Source organism: Pisolithus orientalis (genome assembly GCF_024613125.1).
Source record: "Pisolithus orientalis strain OTSU chromosome Unknown F5J12scaffold_27, whole genome shotgun sequence".
NCBI classification, from domain to species: domain Eukaryota; kingdom Fungi; phylum Basidiomycota; class Agaricomycetes; order Boletales; family Pisolithaceae; genus Pisolithus; species Pisolithus orientalis.
In genome coordinates, this window is record NW_026260808.1 from 55,026 (window position 1) to 73,273 (window position 18,248).

Genomic DNA, 18,248 nt, shown 5'->3' on the forward strand with positions numbered 1-18,248 from the left:
AATTCTTCACTGCAATGTTTTCCGCCTGTGGGTAGAAAGAGCGTTCGACCATGTCCTTACAAGAACCGTCTCATGCAGTACCCCGGATGCCATGAAGGTCACACAGACACAGTACATGCAATTGTTCATTTCTCAGATCCCCATGTCTCGCGTACAAAGGCTTCGGGCTCCGTGGTAGATTATAGAACACTTGAATTCACCGCCGTATCCCCCACCTATTATGTGTACAAAGGTCATCGGGGTCAGGTGAGCTGATACAACACCAAACTTATCCTATTTGAATGGGCTTCCACTCAAGCTGTCAGGCATCAGAACACAAGAAAAAGACATCAGCCCATCGTTCCCGGACTCGAAGAATGCTATGGGGCAAAATTCATTCCTCGGATCCCCCAGATCCCCCAGATCTCGCGTACCGAGGCTCCCTGGATCTTAGAACATTTGATACTTCACCGCCGTATCCCCTACCTACCATGTGCATGTAGCATAAATCATTTGGAAGTCTTGATCGACCACGGCCACTTCGCGCGGCACCATCCTCCACGCAGCATTCTGGAACCAGGGCTTACAGACGCTTGCAGTTGGAATCAGCGATGAAATAGGCCGGTTCAACCGGTCTCATCGAGTATTGTGTTTTAAGCGTAACCCGGCGATGAGATACCCGGGAGAGGTAGACCATCGCCGCATCGATGGAGGCCGACTCTCCTACGGTGATGCATGGATTCGCTAGCACATGATTGGTCAATCAACCCGGAGAACAATATACATCCTTATATCCTACCGCTGTCACCCGGAATTTCCTTCTCGCATAAAGTCGGTGTCTGTGATAAATGCGGCTCTCCAATGACCGTCCCGACACAAAAACATTAGAAATTCCATTGTACGGTTGAATCCATCAAAAAATACTTCTATGTGAGAACATTCGTAGCTGGCTGCAGAGGAATTCAGATGGAATCGAAGTGACAACTAGGCGACGCGCTGCACACAGCGAGTGTGTCATCGGCTCGAGAATATGAAAGTCTTTTCCTCCGAAAAGGGCAAATCTGCGTGCGCCAAAAGATACCCTCCATAGTACAGCACAAAAGACATCGTGATCAGATGAGAAGTTCTCGAGTTGGCACAATGTCACACTTCCCATGCTCGATTCGAAGGGGCTTCCTTTTGTGCACATAATAGGCGGGGGATATGGTAGTGAAATCAGTGCAAGCAAAACAGAAGCGTCTCGTTCGATGCGAGCCAGAAAGCAAGGGAGATGGTAAGTACAAGAAGAAGGGAGACCACCTGGCATTCTCGCCTCACTCAAGCATATGCCTGGGATCGGGACGTCTGTGGAGGGTGTGAAGCAGAACAAGGGAGGTAGAGAGGGTGTTACGGGAGCCCGGTACTCGGATGGGTATGACCACGGGAACCAAAACGGATACCACAGGGACCGGATTTGGAAAGGGGACGGCAACGAAACCAAGAGGGGGAGGCAGTAAGCCCAATCTGAGAACGCCCGGGTCACGTAATACAATGGTGCAACGCTAGTAAGTGTCAGGGTGACCATCCCGTCTGGAATTCCACCTGTGTCATCACAATTGCAGCAGAATTCCAAGCGCTGTCCCAATCCCAGTGCCCAGACTCGTCTCGAAAACCAAAAAAGAGAGCGCACGGGGACAAGAACGAGCATCGCATGCATAAACAATCGAGTTGGGACCGCGATAGTGGAAGTGGGATTGCGGCGGAGGAACCATTTTTACCTTCGCATCTGGATAGCAATAGGAAAGGCGAAGGAAGAAGTCGTGGTGCCAGCAGTGAACAAGTTTGAGTACGGGTAAATCGTCTTCGTCTATTCCTGCTTCTTGCACCTCTGGGGTCACGTCGTTGGTTATTTTACAAAATCACACACAGCTCTCATACTGAACAGTGGAATTGAGAATGAGGTGTAGGGAGTGGAGCCAGGTGAGACAGTTGCATGCGAAAACGCCGTCAAGTGCCCTGCTAGTCGTCCCATGGAATGCAATCAATGAAATGTGCTGTCAGTCTCGTGAGTACCACTGCACAGGTGAAGTGCACAAATGTCGTCTACTTGGTCAACGTTTCTAGGCTCAACGTTTCCAAGCTTGGTGGTGCCTACGATTGTCAGAAAATGCTGGTTGTTCTGGAACGGAGCGGGATGTGCAACCACCACAGAGGATGAGCTAGGGGATGTCCTCGCCGTCTTGCCTGTGGGTCTAAGATGATTGAGAAGGAACGATTGTCTTCTGTCGAGTCTTTCGTTTGCCTAGAGGAGACTAGAGATGCCGAGATGTCTAGTTTCTCCGAGTCTTTTACTGTTGCAGTGGCACGTGAAAATTATATCCGCTGTGTTTCGCACGGCATCCGTAGAGGACTCCTCTACTCCTAGTACGTGGCAAACCGGGCAGTACCACCCCCGTCCTTTGAAAAAAGGCCTGCGATCCCTTTCTGTGTGCAACGTCAGACTCAACAGTGTCCTGATAATAGTATACGGCTCTGGTGTCCAAGTCTGGGATTTTTCAAGTATCATCGACATACTACACAACAATGGCTGAACATTCACATAACACTCCGCGCTATCTTACACCGAAGAATCATCACGCCGCTTCGACTCTCCGATTCCTCGTTCACTCCAGGGGAAATGCGAGGTTATATAATTCTTCGGGGCGGTATTGGCCCGGTGGGGCTGTCGGAATCTCCCTGAGGCGTCCGACACGGATCTGAAAGACAAGCATGTTTGAGTCCTCCAGAATGTTGCCATAACAAGCGTTCCACGGTTACCTGCGAACTTCCATCGGTCGGAGCGATCCATCCAATTTCTCCGGGTTCATCGAGCCTCTTGACGATCCTGTCCATCCATCGATCCACATCCAGTCACGACCAGCCACGTGAAGTTATCAGAATCCAGTGGGCCAGAACGAAAGCGGTCAATGCAACCTACGTATACCCATTTTGAAATTCTCTGTATCTAATCACCCACTCTTGCGCGCGTCCCTCCATCAGCAGCAAATACCTTCCCGTCCTTCTCGACGACTTGCATCCCATTGATGGTAAGTAGTGAATATGTCGCCTTCGACCCTCCTGAGGACGAACTGTGCAAAGTACGTGGATGAGTGTACGACGTATATTGGTGATGATCCGTACCCTTGGAGCTTGGATATCAGGATTCCTTGCAATCAAGTTGACTGGTAGGACTGGTAGGACGGGTCGGGGGAACAGCCAACGTAGGGGCTGCCCCCGGGGCCCATGAGGACTTGAGGAGATAACCACCTCGGCATCTGCTTTAATAATGTTGGACATGCTGACAGTGACGTGTTCGTTCGCAAGATTAGGTGTGGGGAATTGGGGACTCGACAGCGTCGACTCTGGGGGATAGATGAACGTTGCTGTTCACCGTCCTTTTATCCTCCATGGCACGGCGCAAAGGACACCTCCATCGGGTGAGAAGTCTTCCAGTGGGCTTCCATTCGACCTGTCAAGTACCGGGGGAATGGTAATGTAGGGGTTGCCACTGATGCCGCTAAGGACTGAAGGGATAACGACCTCGGTACCCACTATGATACTGTTGGGTATGTCAACAGTAATGTGTTCGCTGGAAAGACCAGGTGTAGGATTTGAGATTCAACATTGTCGACCCTAGGAGACAGATACAGGTTATTGCTCACCGTCCTTTTGTCCTCCGTAGCACGGTACAAAGGACATCACGATCAGGTGAGAAGCCTTTGGGTTGGCGCAATGTCACATCTCTCATGTTCGGTTCAAGTGGGCTTCCTTTCGATGGGGTCTCGGCTCTGGCAGGTCGAATGAAAGCTTGTATTGTCTCAGCTCCGCAGTTGATCGCGATGGCCGTTGTACACATCATAGGTGGGGGATATGGCGGTGAAATCAAATGTTGTATGACCTACTTCTGTAAATTTCGTCCCACAGGAACTCTTAAGGCCGAGCTTCCTTAATGGTGTCAATATCATTCATTGTCCGACGAGCCGGATGGAAAGTACCCCAATCGTAGTGGTGCCGCAGTCACCCCTTTCCCCCCGCTCCTCTTCAGGTGTTATCAAGAAAATGAAAATAAGACAAAAGTTGCTTTGTTTTGGGCATGGTGCCCGTCGTCATACGATTTGTGTACAGTCTTCTCAAACTGTCTGATTTCACGCCGTTGAAATCAAACATCGTTCCATTCTTCTTTAGTGATTGCTACCCAGCTCGCAATGATGATGAGAACGAGCGACGGTGAATACTCGACTGGTGACCTCGATTACGGATTTTGCACTGGTTCATCGGGGTGGAGCAAAATGTCTATGACAGTTCCAGTGCACGCGCCCTGCGCCGCCGGTGAGGCTTGAAGTTGAAGGCAGTCTGGATAACCATCACTTTCATCCTAATAGTGATGTTTATGGCGTCAGGGAGGTTAATGTGTCATCAGCATTTCTTTTCACCTCGCACGCCTGCACGTCATTTCACGAAAGCATATTGGTCAACCGAAGCGACGGGCTGTTCCTTGAGAGAATCTTCCGCCGTGCACCAGAAAACAAGTATGTAGCTTTCGCAAGCATGTTTTGCACTGTTACCTGCAATGAAAGGGTCAGGTCATGCATCTGTCCATTGGGCGAGGGTGATGTTGGTCGGAATACAAGCCACAGTCATGATAAATCCCACGCCGTGTCGACACCAGTGCAATTGAGTCTTTCCTTCCAAAAAAGGCAGCTCTGTATTTGCGCAAAAAGGCAACTGTGCCATCCTCGCGTGACAAACAAATTGCAAAATCCTGCTGCCGTGCAACCAAACAGGGTAGAGCCCAGTGTCCCCTTCGGGGTGACATACGTAAAAATTGGAACGATACAGAGAAGATTAGCATGGCCCCTGCACAAGGATGACACGCTGTTCCGGAGTGGTAGACCTACGGGTCTCAATATTTATTTTCCTTTCTTTTTCTTACTCGGTACTATACAGCTCGAACGGACGTCTATTCATCACGAGAGGATAGATCTTTTAAAGATGTGTGATCATTAGTTTATCTATCGTATATGGTAGATGTCATGTCATCTTCTTGTCTACTATCATCGCGAGTCGACTGCCATCTTTGCAATATTCACCATGTCCTCTGAGACTCAACCCGAACCTATCCAACCTGTCGAAGTCCTGTATTGCAAGGGTAGGTGCTGCCTGCTTGTCCATTTACGAAAATTGCTGACACTTGACTTGCACACCACTTTACACGACACTGCTCATCATCAACGACACGCAGTCTGCACATTTCCACCCGAGTACTGCGAATTTGGATCCAGCTTCACTCGATGCAAAGAATGGTTGAAAGAGTCGCATCCGGCGTTGTATGACAAGTATTATTCAGATGGTGGGTTCTACCGTACATATGCGAAGGATTTATTTCGCTCAGTCTGATACGATATCGACGACACCACCCACCATTCATTCCATTGGCGATACGTATCGAGCAGAAGCTCTCCAGTCCAAGCTCGGAACCCTCAGTCTAGAAGCGCAAGCTAAACTCGAGAAGGACACCGCCGAGAAGGAGGCCAAAGCGGAGAAAAAGGCGGATGCGGCACTCAAGAAGAAGATGGCGTCTCAAGTCTCGATAAAACGGATGGAGAGGAACAAGCGGAAGTTTGTTACGGCTATCCACTGGACTAGAGGCGTTTGGTGCGTCACGCTCCCATTCTTATCCCCAAACTTTTCCCTGTAACAATCCTATCCTAAATTCATACGAAACATCTTAACCACCTCCCCCCATGCAACAACAGACGTCGAGCTAAAAAAGGCTTCTAAATTCCTCGCCCAAAAATTCGCTACTGGTGCATCCGTCACGAAGAACCCGCAAGGACAGGACGAGATCGTCGTACAAGGGGACGTTGCGGAGGACGTGCTAGAGCTCATCGAGAGCAGGACTAGGGGTGTTTAAGTCCGTGCCGAGTGCAAATGTGGTGATTGTAGAGGAGAAAAAGAAGAAGGGGGAGTGAGCGATGGCGCTCGTGCATAAGATAGGAGAGGACGGCATGTCATGGGGTGGTGTAGGAATGGGTTTAAATTAGCTGGGGTAAGGCGAGACGGACGGACGAAATCGCATCTGTCAGGCAGGTCATTGGTCAATTCGCTCTAGTGAGTATTCCCGAATGAATTTTGATTAAGAGGCATTCATATATTGTGGTTATCCCTGAGCCGCTTTGTCGTCCGTTCTATGGTACGCTTTCACAAATTGAGACAGATCCCATTCAGAATTCATAGAACTCGTTCGATCCGGTACTTGTAACACGCTATAGTGACCGTACCGTCTCTTTTGACCGTCGGAACTTCATTTCTGAAACTCTAGTCCCCCGTGGTTTGGCTCGTCTTAACCGTGCCAACCACATACCTAACAGCCCCGTTCACTCATAAGCTGTTCAGGGAGTTGGTGAAATCATCCTCTCCAAGCTTCTAATCGACATAGTCACGTGTGAGGTACAGTGAGATCATGACGTCATACGAGAACTCCATATATGTATCAACCAGAGGCCGTGGCTAGCGGTCAAAAAGCACTAGTTCCCAGACGCTACCAGATATTGAAAGATGTTACGACTCACGTTCAAGTCTCCCTTCGCAGTTGCCACGTCCATCTCTACTGTGGTGCTACGCACCCCCGCTGCTCCAGTTCTCGTACCCAGCGTTGCCCAGAGGCATCTACACCATTGCGCTCCGCTTTCCAGACATTCTCTCTCTCATGCCCCTGGTTCTCAGTCTACAACGCTCTCCCATATCCCCCCATCTTCTTCGTCTTCAAGGCCATCGGATAGATTCCGACCTGACACTGAACCATCACCCCATCCAAATGCCGAAGACTACTGCAAAGATGACGTCGTTACACCTCCACCTTCCTCTTCTGTGTACGCCGTCGATCCCTCATGCGAAAACGTCCAGTCTGCCCAAGACGCACCGACGTCGGGGGAATGGTCCCAAGCCAGTGCACACTCTGGGGAATGGACTCGATCTCCTGATTCAGCGCGGATGATGCGCGAGAATGAAAAATCGAGATGGGAAGATCAGTACGAAAACGTAAGTCGGGATGAACCGTATGATGTTCCGACTCCTTCCAAGGAAACTTGGTCATTGAGGGACGGTTCTAAAGGAGAGGAGAGGAAATTAAGGTACGGTGGGCAGGAGGTTTGGGCCAAGGAGAAGGGGCATGAGGTTAGTCCGTCGTGGGAGGGTCCTTCAGGGACAGAGAAGGGGGGCAGGAAGCCGGAGGGCATATGATAAAAATGCTTTTTTTTTGGGGGGGATTTCTTTGATTTTTTCGAGCCTTTGGCTGACGTGCAGCTGCATCCATAGGCTTAGAAGGATCAACAGGTCGGGTCTCGTCAGAGCTGTGGTGACGAAAACGCACTGTAACATTAAGCTTGTTGGAATCACATCATTTTCATCGCAAGCACACGGTGACTGTTGATCGCGCATACTATGGAGCTGATTCTAGGAAATCTACATTTCGGAATGTACAGATTGAAACAACGACCATCGGCAAGTGTACGGTTTGGCCTTTGGTACTCTTGCATAGCAAGCCAACAACCTACATGCGTGTCACCACTACGGTCTCTTTCCATCGCAGAGTCCAGTTGCAGTACGGTATCTGTGTAACCTTCGCGCCATGCGGGGTATTCTGTGAGACGTTCTTGAAGGACATGATAGAACGCTCTTTCTGCGACGGGTGGGGAATATTGCGGCGAAGAATTATGATCCAGGGAGACTTGGTACCTGAGGGGAGAGTTTAATGAATTTCGTCCCCCAGGATTGGTCAACTCCAGGGACGGGGATTCGAGGCCTTCTCCCCGATGACCCTTTGTTGTCTGACATGAATGGAAACACACTCGAATCGGGTATGAGAAGTGTGGCATTGCGCCAACTCGAAGACTTCTTACCTGATCGTGATTTCCTTTGCGCCGTGGCACGCAAGATAAATGACCAGCGACATTTATCTATCTCCCAGGCTGTCGAATCATTAAATTCTCACACCTAATCCTGCGAGCGAACACATCATTGTCAGTATGCCCAACAATATCAATGCAGATACCGAGGTCGTTATCTCCTCAGCTCTCAACGGCATCGGGGGCAACCCCTACGTGGGCATTCCCCTGAACCGACCTACCCGCCTACCAGTCAAATTGATTGAGAGGATTCCCGGTGTCCGACCTCCACGGGTACGAATCGTCACCTAACATACCTCGTACACTCATCCACGTACTCTGTGCAGTTCATCTTTACGCGGGTCGAAGACGAAATATACACGCTTACCATCAATGGGTTAAATGTCGTCGAGCAGCAAGGGAAGTTGTTTGCCGCGGTGGAGGAACCCGCGCAAGAGTGGGTGGTTAGATACAGAGCATTTCACGATGCCTATACGTAGGTCGCATTTACCGGTTTCGCTCTGGCCCACCGGATTCTGACAACTTCATATAACCGATCGTGGCTGCATATGAATGGATGGACAGGATCGTCAAGAGACTTGATTCCCGAGAAGAAATTGGGTGGATGGCTCCGACTCAAGATGGCGACCGGCAGGTAACTGCGGAACATCGATTATGGTGACGTTCTAGGGGACTGAGAAATGCTTGTCTTTTAGATCCGCATCGGACGCCTTGGGGAGATCCCGACAGTCCCACCTGGCTACCTCGACCGGGAGTTATATAGGTTCGCGTTCCCTGAAGAGTGAACAAAGGATCGGAGAGTCAAGGCGGCGTGCTGAGCATGTTTGTCGGTGTAAGAAGACACAGTGTCGTGTAAATCCTCAACCGTTGTTGTCTATGTCAATGATACTTGAAAAAATACCGCACTTCGTGCGCACGGATGAAATGAGTAAGATTGTCCATAAGAGAGCACGAACCGAGCAGAGCTGCAGGGTAAGATAATATACATAGCACAACTTGCCAGTGGTGCTTGGGCGAGAAGATTACCGGACAAGAACCATCGGGTCGCTTGATGTACACAGAAACGGACTATGAAGCTAGCTTGAACGGAGGTATCACCGTTTGCCACATAGAACTGACCTCCACCTGTTAGACCACTATCTAAAATGCCTCCTGGTGGAGTTCGCTATAGCGTGATACCGTAGCGGGTATTTCGCCGGAACGTTTCTGTGGGTTAGCCGTTCGGACAGTGACAACAGAGGACTTAGGCATCGCCTTCAGACAACAGTTGACTTCGTAGTCCAGACGTCCAACCTTGTCTCACAACGCTGTGAAACCTAATTTGGATCCGGGTTTTCACGGCCCGCGCGGGCCGACGAAAAAAAAAGAGTAGGGAGCTCCCTACTACGAATCTAACTGTGCCAGTTTCGTTCAGAGGCCTTTCCAAAATCTCTCCACCAATTCCGTCATGTCTTTCTTTCACTCATCTGTTCAAGAGGGTCCCTCATTTATCACACATGAATTCCTGACTGTGTGCACTTACCAGGCCGAAGCAGAGTGGCTGCAAAGATTACGAGCAAATCCTTTCCACCCTCGCTGTGGACGTGCAAAAATAACAGACGCGTTTCGCCGAGATCCGCCTTCAGGAACGGCGTTGGAGTAGCGAGAGAGAGCCTCCGAGCAACGAACTGAGCTCAGGGGAGGCTATAGGCTAATGTGTGTAACTGTACATGTGTACGCCCGAGTCTTCGTCCGTCTGTATGCGGCTGTTCTCTACCTCCTTCCCCAGGCCTCCCTACTACAACACGCGACGCTGCATTTCACGCTTGGGACGATCCTCAGTTGGTTCGCATGTGTATACGCGGATGTGGCGCGAGTCGTGGCTAGGAATGACGGCGGTGCTGGGATTAGACCTCTAATATTGTGAGCGTAGCACTCCAATCTACTCTATCTGCAGCCCTCTGGTGCGATCTTGTTTGCGAGGCGGGTAATGTCTCGTAGTACTCATGGCCGAAGAGGGTGAATCCGTTCTTGACCCGTTCAGAGGACGCTTGTGGCAGTGCTCAAGAAACAACACACCAAAATTGAGGAAGAACTAATATTCTACTCGAAACCTCATCGAGGAGTACGACGAGCGACTCGACTACCATCCTCCGTATCAAATTCCATTACCTCGTCGGAATGTCACTGCTAGTGCGCCCATGACACCCCTGGAATTGCAAACCTCGTCATTGCAACAGTACCCGGCAACCCCAAACTGGCAGACAAAACCGACCGTCCTGCAGTTATTCTGTATGTACATTACTACTTATTATGACAATAGATTGACGTCTCCGATTCAGTGACACCACAGTCAATACAAGCAACGCGCAAGCAGTGATGCGATAAACTTGCTGATGCAATGTCGAGGGACGACGCGACCGGAGCCGTCCATTCAATTTCTTCCAAGCCATCGAAACCATCCGTTTTATCCTTCATGGCATGTCACAAAGGCCATCGCGATCAGCTGACCCGACGCCGTACCATGCTTGTCCTATTCGAATGGGCGTCCACACCACCTGTTAGAGGCCAGGCCACAAGGAGAAAACATTAGTATCGAAGAGACGGCTTTCAACCTTCATTCTCGGGGTGACTAGAGTCGACCAATCCTGTGGGGCGACAGTTATCAAAATTTATTCCTCCGGGTCGGATCCCCTGGGTCTCGCGTACCAAGGCTCCTTGGATCATAGATCAACGATCGGCTTCACTGTCATACCACGGCCGCCTCGTTTCATCCCCTACATGGCATGCCACAACCGAGGGTTTACAGATACTTCGTCGCAACCAAAATTGTCAATGGAAAGCAGTCGTAATAGGCCAGTTGGAACTACGTTCTTGCTGAGTACAGCCACGAGAATGCACCATGGGGTATTGCTCCCCAAACCGGTGTATGTCGAGTGTATCTCTCGGTTCGTGCCACCATACCTAAGGCCTGCAACGATCAAGTGGATGACTTGATATTGGTTTCTGATCATTTGATATTGATATTTCAAGTACCATTGAGATAGACGACAATGGTTCAACATTTACACGACACTCTCTACTTTCTTACACCGACAAACGTGCTCATCACGGCACTTTGACACTTTGAACCATCGTTCAGAGTGGAAATTGGAACCTATATAACTGCTCGAGGGGGTATTGGCCAGGTGGGGCTGTCGGAGTGTCATTGAGAGGTCCAACACGGAGCTAAAAGGAGCGCATGTTTCAGTCGCCTAGAATATCACCATAACGTTCCTCAGCTACCTGCGGGTTTCCTTCATTGGTCGGGGCGATCCATCCAATTTCTTCGGGGGCATCAAGTCTCTTGGTGATCCTGCCCATCCGTCCATTCACATGCAACCACGATCGGTCATACGAAGTTATCAGAATCGGGAGGGCCAGAGCGAAAGCGGTGAACGCGACCTACGTGTATGCATCTTGAAGTTCTCTGTATTTAATCACCCACTCTTGCGGGGCTTGCTCCACCGCGGCAAACAACATCCCTTCCAGCTCTACGACTGGCATCCCATTGATGGTAAGTGTGTATATGTCACCTTCGACTCGCTTGAACACGAACTGCACCACATAGGAACGTGAGATGATCAAGTATTCATCATGCGCAGGGGGGAGGACGATGATACGTACCACTGGGGGCCGGACACCGGGAGTCCTTTGAATCAAGTTGATTGGAAGGATGGTAGGCAGGATCAGGGGAACGCCAACGTAGGGGTTGCCCCCGATGCCGTTGAGAGCTGAGGAGATAATGACCTCGGCATCTGCTTGGATGTTGTTGGGCATGCTGACAGTGATGGGTGTGCTCGCAAGACTAGGTGTGGGAATTTGGGGACTCAACAAGGTCGATTCTGGGAGACAAACAAAGGACGGTCACTGACTTTATATACCCATGGCATACTGCGAAGGCCATCACGGTCAGGTGAGCCGATGCAATATCACACTTGCCCTACTCGAGTGGACTTCCATTCGGCCTGTTCAGACCAGACCGCAAGGAGAAAGCTCATCAACATCGAGGAGAAGGCCTTAAACCCTCGTCCTCGCAGTTGACCAATCCCTTGGGACGAAACTTACCAAACTTCGTTCATGGGATTCCCACATCTCGCCTACCAGTGCCATTCCGGGGTCCCTAGTACATCATAGACCATTTGATTTCACCGTCATATCCCCCACCCATTATGTGTGCAAAGGTCATCACAATCAGCTAGTAAGCTGACGCAATAAGTACCACGCACTCGCCCTACTTGTTTGGATGGGTTTCCACTCCACCCGTCAGAGTCCAGACCAAAAAGCGAAAAGCATCAGCATCGAGGAGAGGCCCTCCAGCCCTCGTTCTCGGAGTCGACCAATCCTGTAGAGTGAAAATTTACCTAAATTTATTCCTCGGATCCCCCAGATCATGTGTACCAAGGCTTCCTGGATCACAGGTTATTCGATAGGCTTAGCTGTCATACCACGGCCGCCTTTCTTCTTCCCCCACACGGCATGCTGGAACCGAGAATCGGTGATGAAAAGCAGCCTTAATGAGCCGGTTGGAGCTAGTGTCTTATTGAGTAAAGCCACCTCGAGAAATGCACGGTGTGGTATTGCTGCCAAACTTTGGTGCATGTCGAGCCCTCGATGAAGGTCGAATCTCCTACGGTTATTCACTAGCATACGATTAGTTCATTGCCTAGAGACAAATGTATATATACCCTCACTCTCATCGCCTTCACCGATTTTCTGTCTCTCATCAAGTCGGAATCTGTGATAAATACAGACCTTTGGATGGGCCGAGCAGAACACTAGTGCCGGTCATGTGAGAACCCCTTCGTGTACAACACAATTCCCCGTTTCTGTGAAATAAATGGGGGCAGCTTCTGTTCGACTTTTTCGAACAACGAATGATAACAATGCCATCAAATACTAGTACTCTTGCTTCTCCAACACCTTCTGGAAGAACAATAGTTAAAGACTTGATGGTTGCTATATCACGTTTAGCGGACGCATATCGCATTGAATCCACACCGAGAGTTCATGCATGTCATGCTGAGTGCTCTCGCACTCACAGCATCAGATATCAGCTTGTCGGACGAAATACACTGCTGCACATATTCCGCAGACTGCATGACTTTCAACCCCTGAAATGTGAGTTCGTACACACGAGAGCCATGACATGGTGCTCCAGTAGTGACGGAAATGTTCCTGACTAAAATCCTCCACCCACTTCGTGGGAGTTGGGGATCATTCATCGTTGCGACAGAGTCGAACGAAACTACCCAAATCTGGTTCCTAGAAACAAGGTATTGGTTGCCACAAACGGGTTCTCGCACGATCAGCACTAGCGTTTATTAGCGCTCTGTTCGGCTCGCCAGTGGTCTTTATTTGCACAGACACCGACTTTATGAAAGAAGTATCCAAGTGAAGGTGGTAAGACATGAGGGTATATATTGTTTTTTTTGGGTTGATCGATTGATAATGTGCGAGCGAATACATACATGTAGGAAGTCAGCCTCTATCGACGTAGTGATAGTCTACCTCTTCCGGGTATCTCATCGCTAGGAAAAGACTAGTTTAGCAGCAATACCCCATTGTGCATGCCTCGAGGTGGCTCCATGAACCAGTTCCAACCACGTCATTACGGCAGCTTTTCAAAATTGATAATAGGGGAAGCATCAAATGTCTAGAGACATGGTAGGCGAGATCTGGGGGATCCGAGCAATGACTCGACAGGATTGGTCGACTCCTAAAAGATGCTGATACCTTTCTCCTCGTGGTCTGGAGCCTGACAGGTAGAGTGGAAGCCCATCCGAATAGACGGGCTAAAGTGCTGATAGTGATGACCTTTTTATAGATAATTAGATGGGGACACGGCAGTGAAATCAGAACATATGTGATCTACTAGGGACTCGGAGCCCGGTGCCTTGGTACGCGGGATACGAGAGTCCGAGGAATCAAGTTTTGTCCTCCAAGATTGGTCAACTCCGGGCACAGAGGGTTTAAGGCCTTCCCCTTTCTGATAACTTTTCTCCTTGTGGTCTTGTTTGAACAAGGCGAATGGAAGTCCACTCGAATAGGACAAGTGTGGTATTGCGTCAACCCACCTGACCGTGATGGCCTTCGCAGTATGCCATAGGTATATAAAGTCGATGACCGTCCTTCCTTTGTCTCCCAGAGTCGACCTTGTCGAACCCCCAAATCCCCATACCTAGTCCTGCGAGCGCACACACCACTCTCAGAATGCTCAACAACATCCAAGCAGATGCCGAGGTCATTATCTCCTCAGCTCTCAACGGCATCGGCGGCAACCCCTACGTTGGTATATCCCTGAACCTGCCTACCATCCTTCCAGTCAACTTGATTCCAAGGATTCCCGGTGTCCAGCCTCCAGTAGTATGTATCATCGTCCCGCCCTCCGCGCATGATGAATACTTGATCATCTCACATTCCTACGTTGTGCAGTTCGTGATCAAGCGGGTCGAAGGTGACATATACACACTTACCACCAATGGGATGCAAGTCATAGAGCTGGAAGGGAGGGTATTTGCCGCCGTGGAGCACGCCCCCCAAGAGTGGGTGATTAAATACAGAGAACTTCAAGATGCATACACGTAGGTCGCGTTCGCCGCTTTCACCCTGGCCCTCCCGATTCTGATAACTTCGTGTGACCGCTCGTGGTTGCATTTGAATGGATGGATGGACAGGATCACCAAGAGACTTCCCGTCCCCGAAGAAATTGGATGGATCGCTCCGATCGATGGAGAAAACGCGCAGGTAGCTGAGGAACATTATGGTGATATTCTAGATGACTGAGAACATACCTTCCTTTTAGATCCGTGTTGGACCTCTCAATGACACTCCGACAGCCCCACCTGGCCAATACCCCCTTGAGGAGTTATATAAGTTCCAATTTCCTTCACTGTAAGCGATGAATCGGAGTGTCAAAGTGCCATGATGAGCACGTTTGTCGGTGTAAGAAAGTACAGAGTGTCGTGTAAATGTTGAACCACTGTCGTCTAGGTCAATGATTCCGCATGCCAAATAATATGTGTCAGTGAGGTATGACGCCATTCCTGACCGGTCAGACCTGTGAGGTCACACGAAAGGGGGTAGCACCCGATTGCGCCTCGTAAGAACGAGAGATCCAGTGAATGCTTAGTGATAAACCAAGTTTATACTCCATGAAGCATTGCATCATTATGGACCTCCATCGCTCGTCGATGGTATGAAGGTAAGGAGTAACTAAGAAGCTTGTCTTCTAACCAGTTCCTTCAGGACCTCGGTTCCAGGCTCAGCCCCTTGGATATCGTTTCCATAGGCGAGAACGACTCTTACATCTTCCACAGCCACAACTCCTGAAGGGGGCGAACGGCGAAAGACAAATGGAGAACTTGAAACATGCTCATTACAGGTCGCAAGTTTCAGGAAAAGGTCGTGCATGGGTTGAGAGTCAGCTATTTCACACCCATGATGGAAATACCAACCGTCGCGTCAGGCCAACGATACCTCATAGCAGATTACCATGGCTCTGACAAGTGTCACAGTGATATTTGCACTATTGGACAACTTCCTTCGAGGCGTCATGGATTCAAGGATGCACGTTTCTGAATCTGAACGGTCATCGGAGATCCATATTCGCCCAGATTCCGACTTTATGCAAGAAGACCCCTCGTGAAGGTGATAAATTTCGATGTAGAATGTGACCAATCGTATGCTCCATCAACGTGGCGCATCATGGTATACCCAGGCTTGACGTAGGCTCCCAAGTATCAAATCATCGAGTTGTCGTCGAAACGCGCCAGATTCATGATAATACCCCACCACACAGGTCTCTAGAGGACTCTATTTAGCAGGAAGCCAGATCTGAACCACCTACGTGTGTGTGACCACTACAGTTTCTTTCGTTGCGCAGCCCAATTGCAATACTTAGGCTTCACGGCACCCCGCGTATTACGTGAGACGACTTTTTCAAGGACATGATCGAACGCTCTTTCTGCCATAGGTAGGAGATATTGCGGTGGAGAATTATAGTCCAGGGTGCCTTGGTACCTGAGATCTGGGGGATCCGAGGGATGAAGTCGGGGTAGCTTTCGACCCATGGAATTGGTCGACTCCAGGGACGGCGGTTCGAGGTCATCTCTTTGATGGTGATAGTTTACTCTTTGGGGTCAGACAGGTCGAATGGAACGGACATGAGAAGTGTGGTATTTCGCCAACTTGAAGGTTTCTTACCTGATTGTGATTGTCCTGTGTGCCGTATCATAGAACCTAAAGGGACGGCAATCAGCAATCTTTATCTATCTACCGGAGTCGACGCTGTCGAGTATTCGCTCCACATTTAGTCTTGCGAGCGAACAGGCCACTGTTAGCATGCCCAATAATGTCAGAGCAGGCAAAGAGGTCGTTATCTTCTCGAATTTCGAAGGAAACCAATGCGTTGGCATCCCCCCGACCTTATCTGCCTTCGTACCAGTCAATTTGATTGGAATGCATCCCGATGTTAAACCTCCAGTGGTACATATCATTGTTCTCCCCCATGCACGATGAATACTTTATACACTCCTCCGCATACTTTGTGCAGTTCGTATTCCAGCGGGTCAAAATACATGGAGCGGGAAGAGAAGTTGTTTGCTGCTGTGGAAAAACCGCGCAAGAGTGGGTGAGAATTTCACAATACCTGCCGCATTCACCGCTTTTCGTTTTGGTCGACCGAATTCTGACAACTTGGCGTAAATAATCGTGGCTGCTTTGTGAATGGATGGATCGCTCCGATCGAAGGTGGAGGCCGGCAGGTGGAACATGGATTGTGGTGACGTTGAAGAGGAGGAGTTCGGTATACGTGACTGCCGTTCCGAGTCAAAGCGTATGCACCGCCACCACTGACTGGTTCCTCCGTGCCACTGCAGGCCAGGGCTGCACCACCTCCCTCCATCGTTTTCTGAAAACTGTACTCTAAAAAAGAAACATTATGCCCATCTTTTTCAACCCTCTCCATCAACCTTTCAGAACCTCTCTTTACAACGTCACCACAGCACGCTTGAAAACCCTCCCTTCATTTGTGAAACTCTCAGCACGGAGACCATTCGCGAGTACTATACATACGCCTACGTAGTACAGGGCGCAGCTTCAGCAACACTTCAAGTTAGCGATCAGGATAGGAGAACAGCCCTGCACTTTGGAGACCTCCCAACGACAAATCGGCATAACCCAACTTACTTCCCACTTCTGGTCGCAAGGGTAGGTGCCAATGAGGAAAGGACGGTCGTCCACATCAATGCCACATACACTCGTGTGTATCATCATCCATTTCTCATATGGACAGCGGAACGCCTCATGTTCCAGCCAGCGCAGGTATGTAGCACGTCAGACCTCACCATTATCACCATCGCGACAGAAATTCAAGTAATATGTGAAATATCTAAGTAGCTCCGGCTCCTCATCGTGTACAAATACTCCTTTTGGAAAGTAGCTCGGTTACTCAGCGACGCAGATGGCGGCCTGACAGCTAGTCAGTCTTTAAAGTCTGCAATGAGTTTTGACGACTATCAGCCTTCTTTTTGCGGGGTTCCAAGATCGAAGGTCTTCCTGAGATGAGGCAGATTTTTCTGCTGCGTTGCTTGAGGGCGCAGTTAGCGTAAGGTCGGAGTTCGCAATGGGCACCTCTATCTGATGTTGTGGATGGGAGTTGTACTTGCCATAAGGTGTTCTTTTCCACTTCGGGAGGTTGGCTTTGTCCGCCGGATCACAGTTCCTGTGCTTCCTTTTTCGCGGCTTCAACTGCTCTTCATCGCATTAGGCCCTCTCGACTCCTTGCAGCTGTGCTGACGATCGGCAAGCCTGGAGAGGTGTTTGCTGCAGCATTCGATACCTGTAAGGGTCTCACGCATGCCTTGGCAAGGGACGACGATATCACCGACGAAGATGATCGAGCTGTTCGTGACTTGTTCAAGGTGATATCCGTTCCCGAAGGTATAGGGGCACGAGGTGTTTTATCATTCCTGTTTTCTTGTTATGGGGAAAACATCGCGAAGCAGACCATGAAGGTGGATATTTGCTTTTCCCTGTACTTCAACGAAGTCCCAAGTGGCTACGACCCTCACCTTCTATCGAAGAGGATCTTTCCGGCTCTGTAAGGTACCGATACTCCGCAACTTAGTGTGGCGAGGAACAAGTCCCGTCCGTGCGAATGATGCATGATCTTTTGAAGATTATCACGGACGTGCTTCACGATTTCATCTTGCAGAACATCTCAGAAACGCCATATCTCTACCCCCTCTGTAGACAGCTTGCATTCGTAGCCCTCGTTCTCAAAAGGTCTCGTCTTCTACATTTCCTCTGCGAAGACACCAGTCC

General features: G+C 49.7%; 8 protein-coding genes across 8 annotated transcripts; 6 read left to right on the forward strand and 2 right to left on the reverse strand.

Annotated features, from left to right (window-relative positions):
- Window positions 1-1,304: 1,304 nt before the first annotated feature.
- F5J12DRAFT_784531 (uncharacterized protein) lies at window positions 1,305-1,804 on the forward strand (the record flags this gene model as incomplete). Its single annotated transcript, XM_051743054.1, has 2 exons — window positions 1,305-1,471; window positions 1,525-1,804. 2 exons carry the CDS (start codon window positions 1,305-1,307, stop codon window positions 1,802-1,804), a joined length of 447 nt encoding a protein of 148 aa, XP_051597630.1.
- Window positions 1,805-2,481: 677 nt separating this feature from the next.
- F5J12DRAFT_266755 (uncharacterized protein) lies at window positions 2,482-3,401 on the reverse strand. Its single transcript, XM_051738658.1, has 3 exons — window positions 2,936-3,401; window positions 2,776-2,842; window positions 2,482-2,714 (listed from the first exon to the last, which is right to left on the reverse strand). The coding sequence occupies exons 1-3, from the start codon at window positions 3,292-3,294 to the stop codon at window positions 2,622-2,624; spliced, it is 519 nt and encodes a 172-aa protein (XP_051597631.1). The 5' UTR covers window positions 3,295-3,401; the 3' UTR covers window positions 2,482-2,621.
- A 1,392-nt stretch (window positions 3,402-4,793) lies between these two features.
- On the forward strand, window positions 4,794-6,373 carry F5J12DRAFT_846559 (eukaryotic translation initiation factor 1-like protein). Its single transcript, XM_051746353.1, has 6 exons — window positions 4,794-5,146; window positions 5,240-5,347; window positions 5,451-5,620; window positions 5,646-5,652; window positions 5,754-5,903; window positions 5,944-6,373. The coding sequence occupies exons 1-6, from the start codon at window positions 5,026-5,028 to the stop codon at window positions 5,967-5,969; spliced, it is 582 nt and encodes a 193-aa protein (XP_051597632.1). The 5' UTR covers window positions 4,794-5,025; the 3' UTR covers window positions 5,970-6,373.
- A 440-nt stretch (window positions 6,374-6,813) lies between these two features.
- Window positions 6,814-7,233, forward strand: F5J12DRAFT_682090 (uncharacterized protein; the record flags this gene model as incomplete). Its single annotated transcript, XM_051740266.1, has 2 exons — window positions 6,814-6,946; window positions 7,025-7,233. Coding segments are annotated over 2 exons (342 nt in total), but the record flags the coding sequence as incomplete, so codon positions are not given.
- A 594-nt stretch (window positions 7,234-7,827) lies between these two features.
- On the forward strand, window positions 7,828-8,783 carry F5J12DRAFT_266808 (uncharacterized protein). Its single transcript, XM_051738659.1, has 4 exons — window positions 7,828-8,177; window positions 8,231-8,379; window positions 8,469-8,538; window positions 8,600-8,783. The coding sequence occupies exons 1-4, from the start codon at window positions 8,025-8,027 to the stop codon at window positions 8,687-8,689; spliced, it is 462 nt and encodes a 153-aa protein (XP_051597634.1). The 5' UTR covers window positions 7,828-8,024; the 3' UTR covers window positions 8,690-8,783.
- Window positions 8,784-9,230: 447 nt separating this feature from the next.
- F5J12DRAFT_846574 (uncharacterized protein) lies at window positions 9,231-9,958 on the forward strand. The gene has a single exon (XM_051746354.1). The coding sequence runs from the start codon at window positions 9,598-9,600 to the stop codon at window positions 9,808-9,810; it is 213 nt and encodes a 70-aa protein (XP_051597635.1). The 5' UTR covers window positions 9,231-9,597; the 3' UTR covers window positions 9,811-9,958.
- A 961-nt stretch (window positions 9,959-10,919) lies between these two features.
- Window positions 10,920-11,765, reverse strand: F5J12DRAFT_846579 (uncharacterized protein). Its single transcript, XM_051746355.1, has 3 exons — window positions 11,332-11,765; window positions 11,169-11,238; window positions 10,920-11,111 (listed from the first exon to the last, which is right to left on the reverse strand). The coding sequence occupies exons 1-3, from the start codon at window positions 11,700-11,702 to the stop codon at window positions 11,022-11,024; spliced, it is 531 nt and encodes a 176-aa protein (XP_051597636.1). The 5' UTR covers window positions 11,703-11,765; the 3' UTR covers window positions 10,920-11,021.
- Window positions 11,766-14,072: 2,307 nt separating this feature from the next.
- On the forward strand, window positions 14,073-14,973 carry F5J12DRAFT_846586 (uncharacterized protein). Its single transcript, XM_051746356.1, has 3 exons — window positions 14,073-14,506; window positions 14,600-14,669; window positions 14,728-14,973. Exons 1-3 carry the CDS (start codon window positions 14,136-14,138, stop codon window positions 14,818-14,820), a joined length of 534 nt encoding a protein of 177 aa, XP_051597637.1. The 5' UTR covers window positions 14,073-14,135; the 3' UTR covers window positions 14,821-14,973.
- The last annotated feature ends 3,275 nt before the right edge of the window (window positions 14,974-18,248 follow it).